General features: G+C 39.1%; 1 protein-coding gene across 2 annotated transcripts in view; it reads left to right on the top strand.

Annotated features, from left to right (window-relative positions):
• The window catches only part of MXD1 (MAX dimerization protein 1), a 32,610-nt gene extending 20,244 nt beyond the window's left edge, over positions 1-12,366 (top strand). For both annotated transcript variants that reach the window (XM_074208372.1, XM_074208380.1), the window contains exons 4-6: positions 5,052-5,166; positions 6,324-6,483; positions 7,049-12,366. In XM_074208372.1, the coding sequence (XP_074064473.1) occupies positions 5,052-5,166; positions 6,324-6,483; positions 7,049-7,236 (463 nt within the window). In that variant the 3' untranslated portion in view covers positions 7,237-12,366. The remainder of the gene's footprint in view (positions 1-5,051; positions 5,167-6,323; positions 6,484-7,048) is intronic.
• Positions 12,367-15,627: the final 3,261 nt, after the last annotated feature.

Raw genomic sequence — 15,627 nt, 5'->3', positions numbered from 1 at the left:
CAGCCCCATAGACCCAACAATCACCCAGCCATGTGACATGCAAGCCACCCGATCCCCACTGCCCTGCAAAAACCAAAAAGAAGAAAAAAAAGACCCAAAATAAAATAAAATAATAATCATAGTAGGGGTGGCTGGGTGGCAGACAGAGCATTGACCCTTGAGCCAGGAGCACCCAGGTCCAAATCCAGCCTCAGATACCCAAAGATCACCCTGCTATGCGGCCCCAGGCAGGCCACCCAGCCCCATTTGCCCTGCACCCTCCCCCAAATAATAGTAATAAAAAATGTGCTTCAGTCTTTGTTCCAACACCAACAACTCTGTCATGGGTGGATCGCATTCTTTATGGTAAGTCCATCGCAAAAATTGCTTCCATATTTTTCCAACGTTGCCATTGCTGCTTGCAACTCCCTCCTTTCTTATTTTTCCACTACCATGTACTATATTTTCTTTCTCCTTTCACTTTGACTCAATTGTAGGGTCGCTGAGTGGCGCAGCAGGCAGATCCCTGGTCCTGGGGCCAAGAAGCCCTGAGCCCCCATACCGCCCCTTAGGCCCAGAATCCACCTGGCCCTATGGTACTGGACAGGCCTTCCAATCCCAGCCCCTTTCAAGAAGTAAAAAAGAAAATGTGTTATATCTGACCACTCTCCCCCCATGGTCCATCCTCTCCTCCATCATTCACATCCCACCCCTTCCCCCTGCTCCTTCTTACTCCAGATGTCTATACCCCATTGAGTATATATGCTGTTTCCTCTCCTAGCCACCTCTGATGAGAGCAAAGGTTCCCTCATTCCCCCTTGCCTCTCCCCTTCCATATCATTGCAATGGCTCATTGTAATAAAGAAAAAAACTTATTATATGAAATATCTTGGCATATTCCCCCTCTCCTTTTTCTTTCTCCCATTACATTTCCCTTTTTTTCTATTGACTCCATTTTTACACCATATTTTCTTCGAATTCAGCTTTCTCCTTTGCTTCAACTGTAAAAGCTCCCTCTACCTGCTCTATTAACTGAGAAGGTTCATAAGAGTATTATCAGTGTCATTTTTCTATGCAGGAATACATGCAGTTCATCCTCATTAAGTCCCTCATATTTTCCCCCTCTCCTCCAATTTACATGCTTCACCTGAATCCTGTATCTGAAGATCAAACCTTCTGTTCAGCTCTGGCCATTCCAAAAGGAACATTTGAAATTCCCCTGGTTCATTGAAAGTCCATTTTTTTCCCCTAGAAGAGGACATTCAGCCTTGCTGGGTAGTTCATTCTTGGCTGCATTCTAAGCTCTTTTGCCTTCTGGTATATTATATTCCAAGCCCTATGAGCTTCCAATGTAGTTGCTGCTAAGTCCTGTGTGATCCTGACTGCAACTCCACAATATTTGAACTGTGTCCTTCTGGCTGCTTGTAATATTTTCTCTTTGACTTGGGAGTTCTGGAACTTGGCTATAATATTCCTAGGGGTTGGTTTTTTGGGATCTCTTTCTCGGGGGGATTGATAGATTCTCTCCATTTCTGTTTTGCCCTCTGCTTCTAGAATATCAGGGCAATTTTCCTGTAGTAATTCTTTGAAAGTGATGTCAAGGCTCTTTTCCTGATCATGACTTTCAGGTATTCCAATAATTTTTAAATTATCTTTCCTAAGTCTATTTTCCATATCAGTTGTTTTTTCAATGAGATATTTTACATTTTCTCTTCTAATTTTTCATTTTTTGGTTTTGAAGTATTGATTCCTGATTTCTGGTAAATTCATCAATCTCCCTGAATTCTATTCTTTGTCTGAAGGATTTGTTCTCCTCAGAGAGTTTTCTTATCTCTTTTTTCCATCTGGCCAATTTTGCTTTTTAAGGCATTCTTCTCCTCAATAACTTTTTGAACTGTTTTATCCATTTGACTTAAACTGGTTTTTAGCATGCTATTTTCTTCAGCATTTTTTTTTGGATTTCCTTGGCTAAGCTGCTGACTTCATTTTCATGTTTTTCCTGCATCTCTCTCCTTTCTTTTCCCAGTTTTTTTCCCAACTCCCTCATTTGATTTTCAAAGTCTTTTTTTTTTATCTCTGTCATAGCCTGAGCCCAATTTCTGTTTTTCTTGCAGCCTTTAGATGCAGGAGCTAGTGCTTCCTCATCTTCAGACTGAGTGTTTTGATCCTTCTTGGGCTCATATGCAAAATATTTCTCAATGGTCTTCCTCTTATTTCTCTGCTTGCTCATTTTCCCAGCCTGGGCCTGGTTTTGGGGTGCTTCCTGAGCTTTTGGGACGCTCCCACAAGAGTCTCAGTGTGTGAGGCTCTGTCCTCCCTCCTGGTCTGTGAATGACCATAAGCGCCCCCCTCTGCCACAGGGCTGAGGGGGGGGGGCTGCTCTTCTATGGGGGCCCTAGACTGGGATCAGGATCTGAATGTGGTCAGAGCCCCAGAGTCCTGTTCCAGGAGCAGACGACAGAGCCCTGCAGTCTCTCTCTCTTCACTCCCCTCCCTCAGCTCAATGGGCTCCTGCCCTGGAGGCTCCTGCTTACCGGCTCCGCCAGCTTCTGTTTCCGGATCTGGAATGCAGTGGCCACACTGCTTGCTGTGTGCCCTGAGGGCTGGGCTCCATGTGCTCGCTCTGGCAGAGGTCCCCCGCTGTTCCCCCACTTTGTGCCCAGTGCTCCCCGGGGTGCAGCTCAGGAGACTACCCCGCTGCTGTGAGCCAGCGCTCCCAGTGCCCTGGGGCTGCCTCCAGGAGGCTGAAGTTCTTTCGCTCTGGCAGGCCGCCCCTCTGTCCCTAGGGAGCAGAGCCTTTCTGCTCTTTTCCAGGTTACTTTAAGTAGGAGAACTGCCTCACTGGGTCCCTTTGTGGGTTCTGTCTCTCGAAAGTTTAGTTAGAGTCCTTAGTTTCAAGTTTTATCAGAGAGCACCTAAGACTCGACCCCTTCTTGTCGCCATCTTGGCTCCACCCTCCTCCTCACATTTTCTTCATCTTAAAACCCCTTGATCTCAGCACCCACTCTCTCTTTTTCCTCCCCCAGGATCTGACAAAAATGTGGCCCCTTTTGCCAAAGTCAACTCCTCTTCATGTACACTTGATCCCATCCTTTTCCAGCATAGTGTATCATCTTCCCTCTCAAATCTTCAACCTTTTCTATCAACTAATTTCTTCCTTTCAACTAATTCCTTTCTTACTGATGATGATGAGGATGTTTGTCCTTTGTTCTCCAAGAAGACCATAACATCAGGTGGTAATGCCATAACTAAGCAAGTGAATTGGATTTGAGTGGGTAGAGGAAGGGGAGCTATGCTAAATCTCTGCCTCACTTTCTCCTTTGGATACATGGAGGTCCAGTGGCCAAATATGAATCTGGATAATGGAAGATGGCCCTGGATGTGAGGCAGTCAGGGTTAAGTGTCTTGCCCAAGGTCACATAGCTAGTAGGTGTTAAGTATCTGAGGCAGTATTTGAACTCAGGTCCTCTTGACTTCAGGGCCATTGCTCCATCCACTATACTACCAAGGACCTTTCCTACTATGTATCTTCAAACACATCCAAGTCTCCTCCATTCTTTAAAAAAAAAATAACAAAATATTCTTCACTGGATTCTACCATTCCCTTAAATTATCAAACAATGTATCTTCCCCCTTCTCTTTCATTTAATCCCAATTGCCTCACCCCACAAAAAAATTAATTATCCTTTAGACATTTCAAACTGGATGTCTGAGATATCTTAAACTCGGCCTATTATATTTCCCATAACTTTCTTCTTTTTGAGAGTCTCCCATTTCTGTTGAGAACACTGCTCTCCCAGGTTTATAACTTCAGTACCTCAATATCTCTCACCCCACATCTTTTTATTAGTAGCCAGATTTTGCCATGTTTATCTTCACAACAGCTCTGGTGTCTTAACCACTTTTATTCAGATGATAACCACTATAGTTTAAGCCCTTATCACCTCTTATTGCATCAGTCTCTTATTGGTTTCCCTCCTTCAAGTCTCAACCAACTTCAGTCTACCCTACCAACTACTACCAATGTAATTTTCATAAAATAGAGGCCTAATTCTGTGAGACTCCCCTATTTAATCATTTCCAATTGTTTCCTATAATCTCTATAATAAAATACAAACCCCTCAATTCAACTTTTAAATCTTTTCACAATCTGGCCCTATCCTTTCTTTCCAACCTCATTGTATGTTACTTTCTTACATTCTGAGATCAACCAAATTGGCCTTCTCTTTGTTCCTCATGCATATCATTTTATCTCCCATCACCAGACCTTTGCATTGAATGTTCCATATTCCTGGAATGTACTCCTTTATCTCTATCTCATGGAATCCCTCTCTTCCTTTAAAGATGCAATTCAAGTCCTATCTTCTGCTTGAAACTTTTCCTTCTTAATTTTTCCAACTGCTAGTGTCTCCTCAAATTACTTTGTATATAGCTACTTTGTATATATTTTTGTATATACCTATTTATGCTGTATTTACTTGTATGTGTCCTTGTTTTCCCTATTAGAATATTTATTTCATGTAGGAATTTTTCATTATTTTCACCTACTATCTTGTACATAATAGGAATTTTAAAAATACCTGTTGTCTAATTGATTGATTACCATAAAATACTTATTCTTTGTAGTCCTAATAGGAGATCTGACAATATCTGTTTAAAAGTATATATTAAAGACAAATTGAGTAGTATCTTAGCCACATAATGTGTCATTATTATACAAATTTATATATACTTTGGATAAAATGATCCTGGAAACATATCTTCAAACAAGAGAAGTATGATCGATCTAGTATGGCCTATAAGAAAAAAAATGGTAGCACTCTACCATCAACAAAAAATTAGCTGTGTTATAAAAGGGGTTTTACACTATATATAAGACTCTGTCATCTGATAGGGAAAAGGTTGATTTTGTCAAGATCTTAATTATATATTGATATAGTAATAATAATAATAATGATAATGATATCTTTAAAGTCTGTTTTGTACTATTAGTATTTATTATTTATTTTTATTCTGTATTGTCCTGCCTGACCTTTTATTCTTAAATACAAATGTGACTTTTTGCATTGCAGACGTGCCCATCTTCGCTTGTGCCTTGAGAAGCTGAAGGGGCTCGTACCACTTGGACCTGAGTCAAATCGTCATACTACTTTAAGCTTATTAACAAAAGCAAAATTACACATAAAGGCAAGTGTACATTTGGCCTTCCTTCCTTGAATTTCTATCTTTCTTGATTATGAAGATCTGGACCACTTGTTAACAAACATTTACATGAAGAGTAATATTATATTCATTTTATTACATATCACAGTCATCAAGATTCATGCTTTTATACTTATTTCCTCAATGGATAAATACTGGTTTGACTTCTGGTTGATAAGTCTCCTAAGATAACTCTGGGAAAAGACACTATCATTTAAAACAGAGGTGTCAAACATGTGGCCCTCAACACTCCCAAGGGGAGTTCAATATATACATTAAAATGTGTTTCCTATCTGATTTTAATACCATGAAATATCAATTGCAAAAGAAATTTACAAACACGTGTGCTGCCTGTAGAAGTCCTTAGTATGGTTTAGTGGCCCTTGTTTGAGTTTGACATGCCTGTTGTTCTGAGGGCAAGGAATACATCAGAGAGGGGGAGGAATGTGTTAAAATGAGTATTCCCTGGAAATGTAAATCATATCTAAGCTCTTGTGCCAGGTAATTAGAATCTTGGATTAAAGAGAACTTATTTTATGGGTTTTAAAAGAAGCTAATTTGACACTTTACATGTCACAAAAATACTTCTGTAACTGAGGGAGATATGTTGAGTAAAAATGTCTTTAAATTGAGCAGTATTGCTTAAGACTCTTTAACCTATAGTTTCTTCAAAGCTCTTCAGTTGTTGTGAGACTTAAAATTCAACGTGTCCCCCCTATAAGTAAGATGGAGTTCAGAGCATTCTTGACCTTAAAGGTAGAATGCTGGTTTAACAGGCCACATTCTTCAGGGGGCAGGTGGTACAGTGCCTCCATCTCATGATCATTCCCTGTGTCACTTAATATTTCTGGACCCTGGTTTCCTCGATTTGAAAATGAACTAGAAGGAGTCTAGGTTTCCTTCAAGATCAAAAGCTGTAAATCCCTATAAGGAAATGAGAATTGATATCATAGACATTAGAGGGAAATAACAGTGGCTCCCCAATGAACTTCCTTTCTGAGATAAGCAAGAAAGTCAAGACACCAAAAAACCTTCTGGGGACAGGAGTGTGTTTTCAGGAATGAGACACAGATTCAAGATAGGTAATTACTGGTTTATAAGCCTAGTCTAAGGATTCCTCTGAAAACTCCTTTAACCTGCAGAAGCTTGAAGATTGTGACAGAAAAGCAGTACACCAAATAGACCAGTTACAGCGAGAACAGCGGCACCTGAAAAGGCAGTTGGAGAAATTGGGCTTTGAGAGAATAAGAATGGACAGCATAGGATCAACGGTCTGCTCAGAACGCTCTGACTCAGACAGAGGTGAGACCCTCTTTTCAGTAATTGGGTTTGTGTTTTAAACCATCCTCCTTTTGCTCCTCCACATCCATACTTTCCCTTCTCTATGGTCCACAAAGTGGTCCTGCTATTTACCTCAGACTCTTGATGTTTATCAATCACTTACCTGGACAGGTCTATAAGGCAGGTAGTGCAAATGCAAGGACCACCTCTGACTTACAGATATTGAGAAAATTTAGTCTCTGAGGGATAGTCAATAACCTACCTGTGTTCACAGCTAGAAAGTGTCAGAGCCAAAATCCAAACAAAGCTCCTTTGACTCCAAATCCAGGATTCTTTCTATAATAACCATTGACCTCATCAGCATGATGCCACCTAAATTGAAATGGAGAACTGGCACTCGACTGAAGAATTTAAGCAGCAGCTAAAAGGGATTATTTCAGGAAACAATCTTTTTTTTTTCCTTCAGTTCCCCAGACACGTTCAGGGAGGGAAGAAAGTTTTTGTGTTCATTGGCATTGGGGCCTGAGTTGTCTGCTCAGTTGTGACTGTGCCTTCCCTCAACTCTCCCTTTTGCTCTTCTCTGTAGAAGAAATTGACGTTGATGTCGAAAGCACAGACTATCTGACAGGCGACCTGGACTGGAGCAGCAGCAGCGTCAGCGACTCGGACGAGCGGGGGAGCATGCAGAGCCTGTGCAGCGATGAGGGCTACTCCAGCTCCAGCATTAAGAGAATAAAACTGCAGGACAATCACAAGACTTGTCTGAGTCTCTAAGAGATGGCTCTAGCGGTGGCTGCCTTCCTTATGGTTCCCCTCTCGGATCTTCTTAGGTAGTGTATTGGACCTTCCCACAATTCCCTTGCACGTCAGTTCAATGTACCACCACCTTTACCCAAATCAGCTTTGACTAAGTTTTCAAGAAAAAGTGCATAGGGTCGTGGGTTTACAAAGCTACTCTCTGGAGCACACATCTGATTGCATCCACTAGCTTCTCTTTCTGTCCGTAAAAATTCATCTCTGTGAGACTGTACATTCCAACCAAATTTTGAAACATCCAAGAATATTTAGACTTAGAGCCAACTCCCAAATATCAGTAATTTCCCCCTTTTACTTACTGTCATCATTTAGCCTTCTCAGCCTATCTTAAATTTTTGTTTGCTTTGTTTATGTATCTTGTCTAGCAAAATTGTCTGATTGTGACTTCTGTTCAAAAAACCTGAAGGAACCAAACTTTTCAAGTTGAGATCCTAATCTCAGAACTATGAAGTAAGCTTTGAAAAGAGCATTTAAGAGCGCTTAACTGTGTGCCTCACCCCAGGTTTGCCTGGGAATGCTAGGAAAAAAATCCCTAATCCTCTGAAAACTTACCCCTCAAACACTGCACATGAATTTCTCCAGACCCGTATGTAGCCTTGGGCAGTATCTCTTGATTTAAACCAGGTACCTCGACTCGACAACATGTCTTCGGGGTTACACAACTCATCAAGTTTCTTGAATGTTTTTCCTCACCAACCAAATGGTACAGTTGATCCCCATCTCATGTTCTGGGGATTGCACCATATTATTGTGAATAGTGCTGTCCCAAGATACACCTTTATTTTTCCTCAAAGTTCAATACTACTTGTCTCTGGGATAATTTTTTTTTCTACCTCAGAGATGAACAAGATGATCTCCATTTCCCATTAGCACAAAAATGATTATGCCTCTTTTTTTTTAAAAAAGCAACATTTGGTCCAGTTCCAATCTATTTTCCTATTTAACCTTCAGCAATAATTGAACTGTAGAGCTAGCTGAGCTAGCTTCTGTCATTAGTGAAAGGAAAAGTTCACATTGCTACTTTCTATGTTGCAAGTAAACACAAGGGAATATAATACAATGTTACTACAGTTCCTCACCTAGTTGAATTATTTTTAGATACTCCCAGAAATTTGTTTATGGAGGCTTTGGGGTTGCTAATTTAGAAAGCTGATTTTTTTTTCCTCTTTGGCCATGGTTTCTCCCCAGCTTGGTCCCCCACCTTGTAGCATTTTTATTTAAGCTTAACAGAGCACATGTATATGTACATAAACACATTAAATCTATAAATACTATTTATTCATTTTTATATAACTAATGTAATGGAGAAGAAATTCTTACAACATGCTTTTATAGATGTTCTGGAAACTTTGTATGTAGATATCTGCTCACTAAAATCTGTTCATTTCCCCTTAATCTTTTTCTTTTGAACATCTTAAGGCCTTGATATTTTGCATCTTTGGCTAATTTGTTTATTTTGAATTTGGACTATTCATAAGATGCATAAAACTAAAATACAGTAACTGGCACAAGGAGATTAGAGCAGTCCCAAATGCCATAGATATTTCACAATTGTAAGGGCTACATAGCTTAATCAGTGATAGACAACCACCATGGGCTTTCTTACTTGCAAACTTTGCCATATCTATGTGTATTCAGCCTGTTTATACATCTAGCTGCCTCAAACCATTCCATATATTCTAAAGTACAAATTCAGAGAGCCCATGCTTAGACTTCAGAATTGATCAACAGCCTAAATAAAACTGGATTACTCTTAGGCTCTTTTTAAAAATGATTCTTTATTGAATTTTTTTTAAGAAAATGAGAATTAGGGCTAGTGGATTTCTTAAACTCCAAAGTCTCTCCTTGTTTTTTCCCCTTCCTTTTTTGTGCTATTTAATTTTCTTTTTGTGGGGAAAAGGGGAGGTGGGAGGGTGGAGTTAAAAAAAGAAGGATTTTTTTTTTAATAGCTGGAACTTTTTCTGATTACCAGCAGAAGATTTGCACTGAAATACAACTTGTATGCCTTTTGCATTTATTAAGCCTGCTTCCTGAGTCCAAGCAGAAAGATAGTGTTAAGAGAGTTAGCTCGGCCTGTAACATGATTGGAAAGGTACAGATATGCCTGCACTTTGAGGTACCTGCTCTGATGCCCTTTGCAAGACCTCACAAGCATTTTGTTTGTTAATGAATGTTACATTAGAACCATCTTCACAAGTCCAAACCCCAAGATGCTTTAAGCATCAGGAAGTGTAGATTTGAGGGGTAGGGAAAGCTTGTGGGCCTGAATTGGGGGAGGGAACAAAATTGTGTACTTGTTTATTTAATTTAGAAATAAGGCGTCTGCAAGCCGCCAGTATTTTCTGTGTTTTAGTTGTTGTGCCTTTGATTTAAAACTGCATTTTTGTCTCTTTGGTTGAAATAATATTAAATGTGTTGTCCCAATATAAAGCAGTAATTATTTGACCTTCACACTGTTTGTCTGGTCCTTTTCAATTTGATTGTGTAGAAATGTGGAAATTAGTATATAAATATATGTGTGTATACACACGCGTGTATATATATTTATACACATATATTAATGCACTTATGTCAAACTGATACCAGGGTTAGACATGGCTTTCAAAAGTTCTAAGCAGATAACGTTAGCTTGCCAAGCTGGGCTCCAGGGGAACCAATTCCTTAATTATTGGGACCAACCCTGGGAGTTTCTTCTCTGTGATCTTCTTGGTTGTAAACCAACTCATGCCAAGGCAGCTAATCCCCCCCCCCCATTGCTGAAATGGTAGCACTGATTTGCCAGCCTTTTCTCTCCAATTCACTGATCCACCAGCATTATTGTTAAAGAGCTGCATCAGGGGTTTTGTTTGTGTTTTGTTTTTAATAAAAAGAAAATCTTTTAGATGGGGTAGTTGAGGTGGGGGAGGGGAGGGGCCAAACATATAAACCCCCAGCCTTTAAGACTTTGACAGTTGTACCTATGGATAGATATGTATGTACATGCAGGTACATGCATATTTTTGAATGAAAGTTGATTTAAACTAGCATCTAATCACTGCATTCTTGGGTTTCACCATTACAATGCAAATGGTGAAACTGAGGCTTGTGGTCCTTATTTGGAACAAACAAACCAAACTCTTGCACTTCGAGAATAAGCTTAATGAAATTCTTACCGTAATGTATGTGTATGTAGCATGTTGCTGTTCTATTTTAACATCCCAAAAAGTATTGTCTTTATTATTTGGGGCTTTGTGTTGAGTGCTGAGCACCCATTGTGTATTTATTTCAGGCTTTCTTCTGGTAAGCAGAGCTCTTGAATTCTTCAAGGTGCTGATAGCCACACCATGTGAATTTCTTGAGTCACAAGGTTAATGCTAATTTGATACCAATTCAAAGAGCACAGCACTTTGAGCAGACCAGGGAACTTTTCTGCCTGTCTTTAAACAGGCCAAAATGATTTCAATACTGTATTTCAGTGTTGGGCATTATGTAGGGACTTGTTCTGCAATTGGCCAACCACTTTAGCACTTTGGTTGGGGGGACTCCCTGGCACTACCCCTCATCCTCCACCTCGGGAGTTTTTGGTTTTGTTTTCAAATGAAATGAAAGGAAAACTTCTGACTTGCATTCCACTGCCTCTGCCCTGACCCCATGAGATGTGGCCAAGAATACACTGTGTATGTGAGAGAAGAGGGTAGTATTCACCCCACATCAACAAATGAAAGCATTAACAATCTAATAATATTTAGGACTGGATGAAGGTATCAGTAGGTAATCCTCTTTCTGCCCCAAGCTGTGTATTAATTTCAAGTTTTGCCACTATGCTATATTGAGAAGGCTTTTTTTTTCTCCCTTTTTTTTAAACTGTGCTGTGGGTGATTGCTAGCTGCCTTCTCCCCTATTTCCTTTTGGCGTCTCTGACATCCTACTTGCCTTCCCTCCCTTTGGCATTGAATGTCTGGTGGGAAAAGGCAGATATGTGAACATGTGGGGAAATGTCTATTATTCTCATTGTATAGCTATACACCAACAGTTGTGTGGATAGATAGCTGACTACTCCTATTTAAAATATTTCCTGGGAGGAGAGAACCCAAATGGGCCCCAGACAAAAGTGATGCCTCATGCTACATAAGTAGACTTTGCAGTACTATAAGATTTCCCTCCCTCTGTCCCTTCCTTCCTTCCTTCCTTCCTTCCTTCCTTCCTTCCTTCCTTCCCTCCTTCCTTCCTTCCTTCCTTCCTTCCCTCCTTCCTTCCTTCCCTCCTTCCTTCCTTCCTTCCCTCCTTCCTTCCTTCCTTCTTTCTTCCTCCTTCCTTCCTTCTTTCTTCCTTCTTTCTTCCTTCCCTTTCTCTTTCAACTACCTGAGTGGAATGTGATAAGTGTGATTTATCATGGTTGGGTTTTTTTTTACTCTCCATATTTATGACATGAATGAATTTCTTGTGCCATAGACTTATGAGAAAATAATTAATTGACTGGCCCTGCTAGATACAGATTATTTTCAAAACAGCTGTTGCATGACTGAAAAAATTGAGTATCTCTGTCTTCTAACAAAATCATAAAATCAGAGGAAAGTGGCCAATCTGTAGGTTTATCCGACTTAATTTATCTTCAACTTTTCTTTTCTTTCTTTTTTTTGACAGTTCTTTTAAATTTTGCCTAAGAACCACACTTGCCTTTATCCCTTATTCCTAGAATTGGTGCTCTTTTTAATATTGCTCTTTAAAATCATCAATTTGGGGGTGGGGATGTCTTCTGAAGGGTAAATACATCCTAAATGGGGGAGGGGGGCAGCAGATGGGAGAGTGTGAAATTCTGTTTCCAGATGTTCAGTTCCTAATGTAAATACCGCGCCAATGTAAATCCTGGGTCAAGACCATAGAGAATGGTGCTTTTACTACAGTGAGCACATGCATTTTTAGAAACTACATGTTTTAGAGAACCTTGCTGTGTATATGTAAACTTCTGTATTGTTCAACTGTTAAAAATAATAAGAAAAAGAAAATAAATTATTTCATTATTAAAGAACTTTGTCTCATCATAATTTCTTTCTCAACCCCTCAGCTTTTCATGGTCTCTCCATATGTTGTCTGATTTAATCCAGTTAGATTTTTGAGTTTTAATTCCCCAAATTAACAAAAATTTTTCAAGCACATGGATGTTCTCATACACACTATGTATTCAAATTTAGATCGTATAGGTTTGCGAATTACAGCCATCTATTTTTCAGAATTCTGTTACACTATTATGTCATAAACAACTTAATTAGACTATTACTGAATATCCTGGTGGACTGTAGAAGCCATATCCTATGGTGATATTCTCAAAATATATCTATTTTTATTTATTTCAAAAGTTGAAAGTTATACAGGACTTGAGCTGGAAAGGAACTTAGAAACATAGAATGTCAAAACTAGAAGAGACCTTAGTAATCATCCAGTCTAGGACTTATTAAACTTTTTTGTGTCTTATGGACCCTATTGACAGTCTGGTGAAGCTAAGGATCCCTTTTCAAAATAATGTTTTTAAATGCATTAAATAAAATACATAGGATTACAAAAGCATCCAGAGAATAAAGAAAAGGAAGATTTAATTTTTTTTTCCACTCAAGTTCATGGACCTTCTGAAATCGATCCATAGGATTCTTAGGGTCCATAGCCCCCCAGGTTAAGAACTCCCCTAGTAAAGATCCAACAGCTTGTGAGGTCCTGTACTCAACTTGGCAGTGTGCAATATTGTCTGCTAAGTGTAAGATCCTTAAAGGCAGAAATTTGGTAGGTTTTTTTTTTTACTTTTGTTGGGGGGGGTGGTAGTGGTGGTTGTTGCTTTTTTGCCTTTATAACCCTCAACCAAGTCAAGTGCCTATTAAGCAGCCTAAGTAACTTGTTGAATTGAAAGACATTCCAAGTCTAGGTCTCTTTGTGTAGTACCATACTAACTCACATCTACATAGAAGAAACATATAACCTAGGTTGCTGTATGCTCCAAGGATTATTTTGGTGGTGGTGGTCAACACTGAGGTAGTATAGTGGCCACAGAAAGAACCTTAGGTATGGAGTCAGCTCCCACTTCACATTCTGGCTTGACCATATTGACCTTGAGCAAACCATTTTTAAGTAATGGAGAGGAAAGGATGATTTGTGATCCTTCCTAAAAATTAATTCTAAAAATATCTATCCAGAGTATTCATATAATAATAATAATAATTATAACTGGGATTTCTATAGTTTTGCAATGTTTGCAAAATGTTTTCTTTGCAGGCATCCTGTGAAATGTAGTGTTATTTGCTCCATTTGACAGAGGAGGAAACTGAAACCCAAAGAGATCAAGCAATCTATCTAAAGTGGAACAGCATGGACTGGAATGAAGACTGAGGAATCCTGACATCACCAAATTCTTTTTTTCATTTTTCTATTCCACAATATCTTGGATAAACCTATAATTCTAAAGTGTATTCCACAGAAGTGTTAAGACTCTAAGCATTCTTTGAGTATTCCCAGGAACAATATCTTTGCTACTTAACCTTGAACTTCTCTAGGCCTCAGATGCCCCAACTGATAATAACAATGACAATAAACACTTTTCTATAGTACTTAATAGGTACCTAGCATTATACTGTGAGTGCTTTACAAACATTATCTCATATGATTCTCAAAACAACTCTGGGAAATAGGTGCCATTGTTATCTCCATTTTACAGTTGAGAAAGCAGATAAACAGAGGTTATGTGATTTGCCCAAGGACATCCAACTAATGGGTGTCAGAGGCAGGATTTGAACTCAGGTCTTCCAAACTCCAGGCCCAGCACTCTTTCCACTGTGACACCAGGTGACATATAAAATGGGGATTACCTCAAGGCACTGTGCTCCACCAAATTAGTTCGGATCTGTAATTCACTGATAAGTTCCTTTGGATGGTGTCCAAGATGGACTTCTGTGACACTAGATTATGTGGTGCATGAGGAAAATGTCCCAACAAGAATTTGAGCTCTCACTTACTTAGGGTGGAAATTTCTTAGCAGTAGCAATGGGAAAGCCACTGAATTTGAAAGACTTTTAAGTACCTTGCACTTCTCTTGTTTTTCTTGGAAAATCCAAGATCACCCTCATAACACACTGACTCATAGGAGCAGTATGTTGGGCATAGGATTTGATGGTACCATTTTTGTCTCATAATCTCCCTACTCTTTTCTCCTAGTAAAGCCCCACACTGTGGGGCCCTTTGCTAGAGACATTTTCATAGCAATGGAAATACATATAATGGGATTTCTTTTTTTTCTTAAAGTTTCCTCCTCCACACACACACAAACTAATGCAGTAAAACTTATTCTTTCAACTTCCAATTTGGACCTCTGGTTTCATTTCTTGAATGATATAAGATACTCTTCAGTTCCCACTTCTTCCATGAAGCTTCCCATGATCATCCCATGAAGTCCCCTCTCAGATAAAAGCGATCTCTTTCCTCTCAAATTTTTCTTGCAATTTGGGATCTCTGTACCTATTTCACTCTCCCTTAAATCATAGGGATTTTTTATTCTGTTCTTTTCCTTCTTCCCTATTTAGTCATCAATTCTTTGAAATATATTTGTGTATAAGATATCTGATCAACAAAATGACTAACAGTAATTTGAGAGGACTGTTAATGAAGTTTTCTGTCCACCTCTTGACAGAGAAGTAATGAACTAGAGTTGTAGACTAAGATATCTTTTTTTGGACCCAACTTATTTAGGAATTTGTTTAACTATGCAAATTTTCTTAAAGGTTTGATGTTGTGATTATTTCATTGTAGGAATTAGGGAAAGGGCAAGAATTGAATTTTTGTTCACTTAAAAAATAACAATTAAAAAAAAAAAGAATAGGCCCTATGTCTCATTTTTCTTTCTAGCACCCAGAATACTGCCTTGCATAGTTTACCTAAATTATGTTGAATTTTCCACATCTTTCTCACTGATTCTGTGTTTGAAATTTCAAAGAACAGAGGCACAGCCTTACCCAACTTTAAGCTAACAACAGGATTAATATAAAATTCAATTTAATGGTAAACTCACTCATATAAGAAGTATACGAGATATGTGTATCCCCTTACTTCATGTCATTATGGAGTTTTGTGTACAGAACTGAGACCCAAGTGTGCAGTTCAATGTAGGTGACTAGTGGTTCTGGATGACCCAAGATGTTGGATCTATTTGGTTTTATTCTTTTTTTTTAGTTTTTTTTTGCAAGGCAATGGGGTTAAGTGGCTTGCCCAAGGCCATACAGCTAGGTAATTATTAAGTGTCTGAGGCTGGATTTGAACTCAGGGACTCCTGATTCCAGAGCTAGTGCTCTATACACTGTGCCACCTAGCCACCCCTATTTGGTTTTATTCTGA

The sequence above is a fragment of the Macrotis lagotis genome, chromosome 1 (assembly GCF_037893015.1).
Source record: "Macrotis lagotis isolate mMagLag1 chromosome 1, bilby.v1.9.chrom.fasta, whole genome shotgun sequence".
Taxonomy (NCBI): domain Eukaryota; kingdom Metazoa; phylum Chordata; class Mammalia; order Peramelemorphia; family Peramelidae; genus Macrotis; species Macrotis lagotis.
The sequence above is the reverse complement of the archived record's forward strand: the minus strand, read 5'-3'. Positions and strand labels throughout refer to the sequence as shown.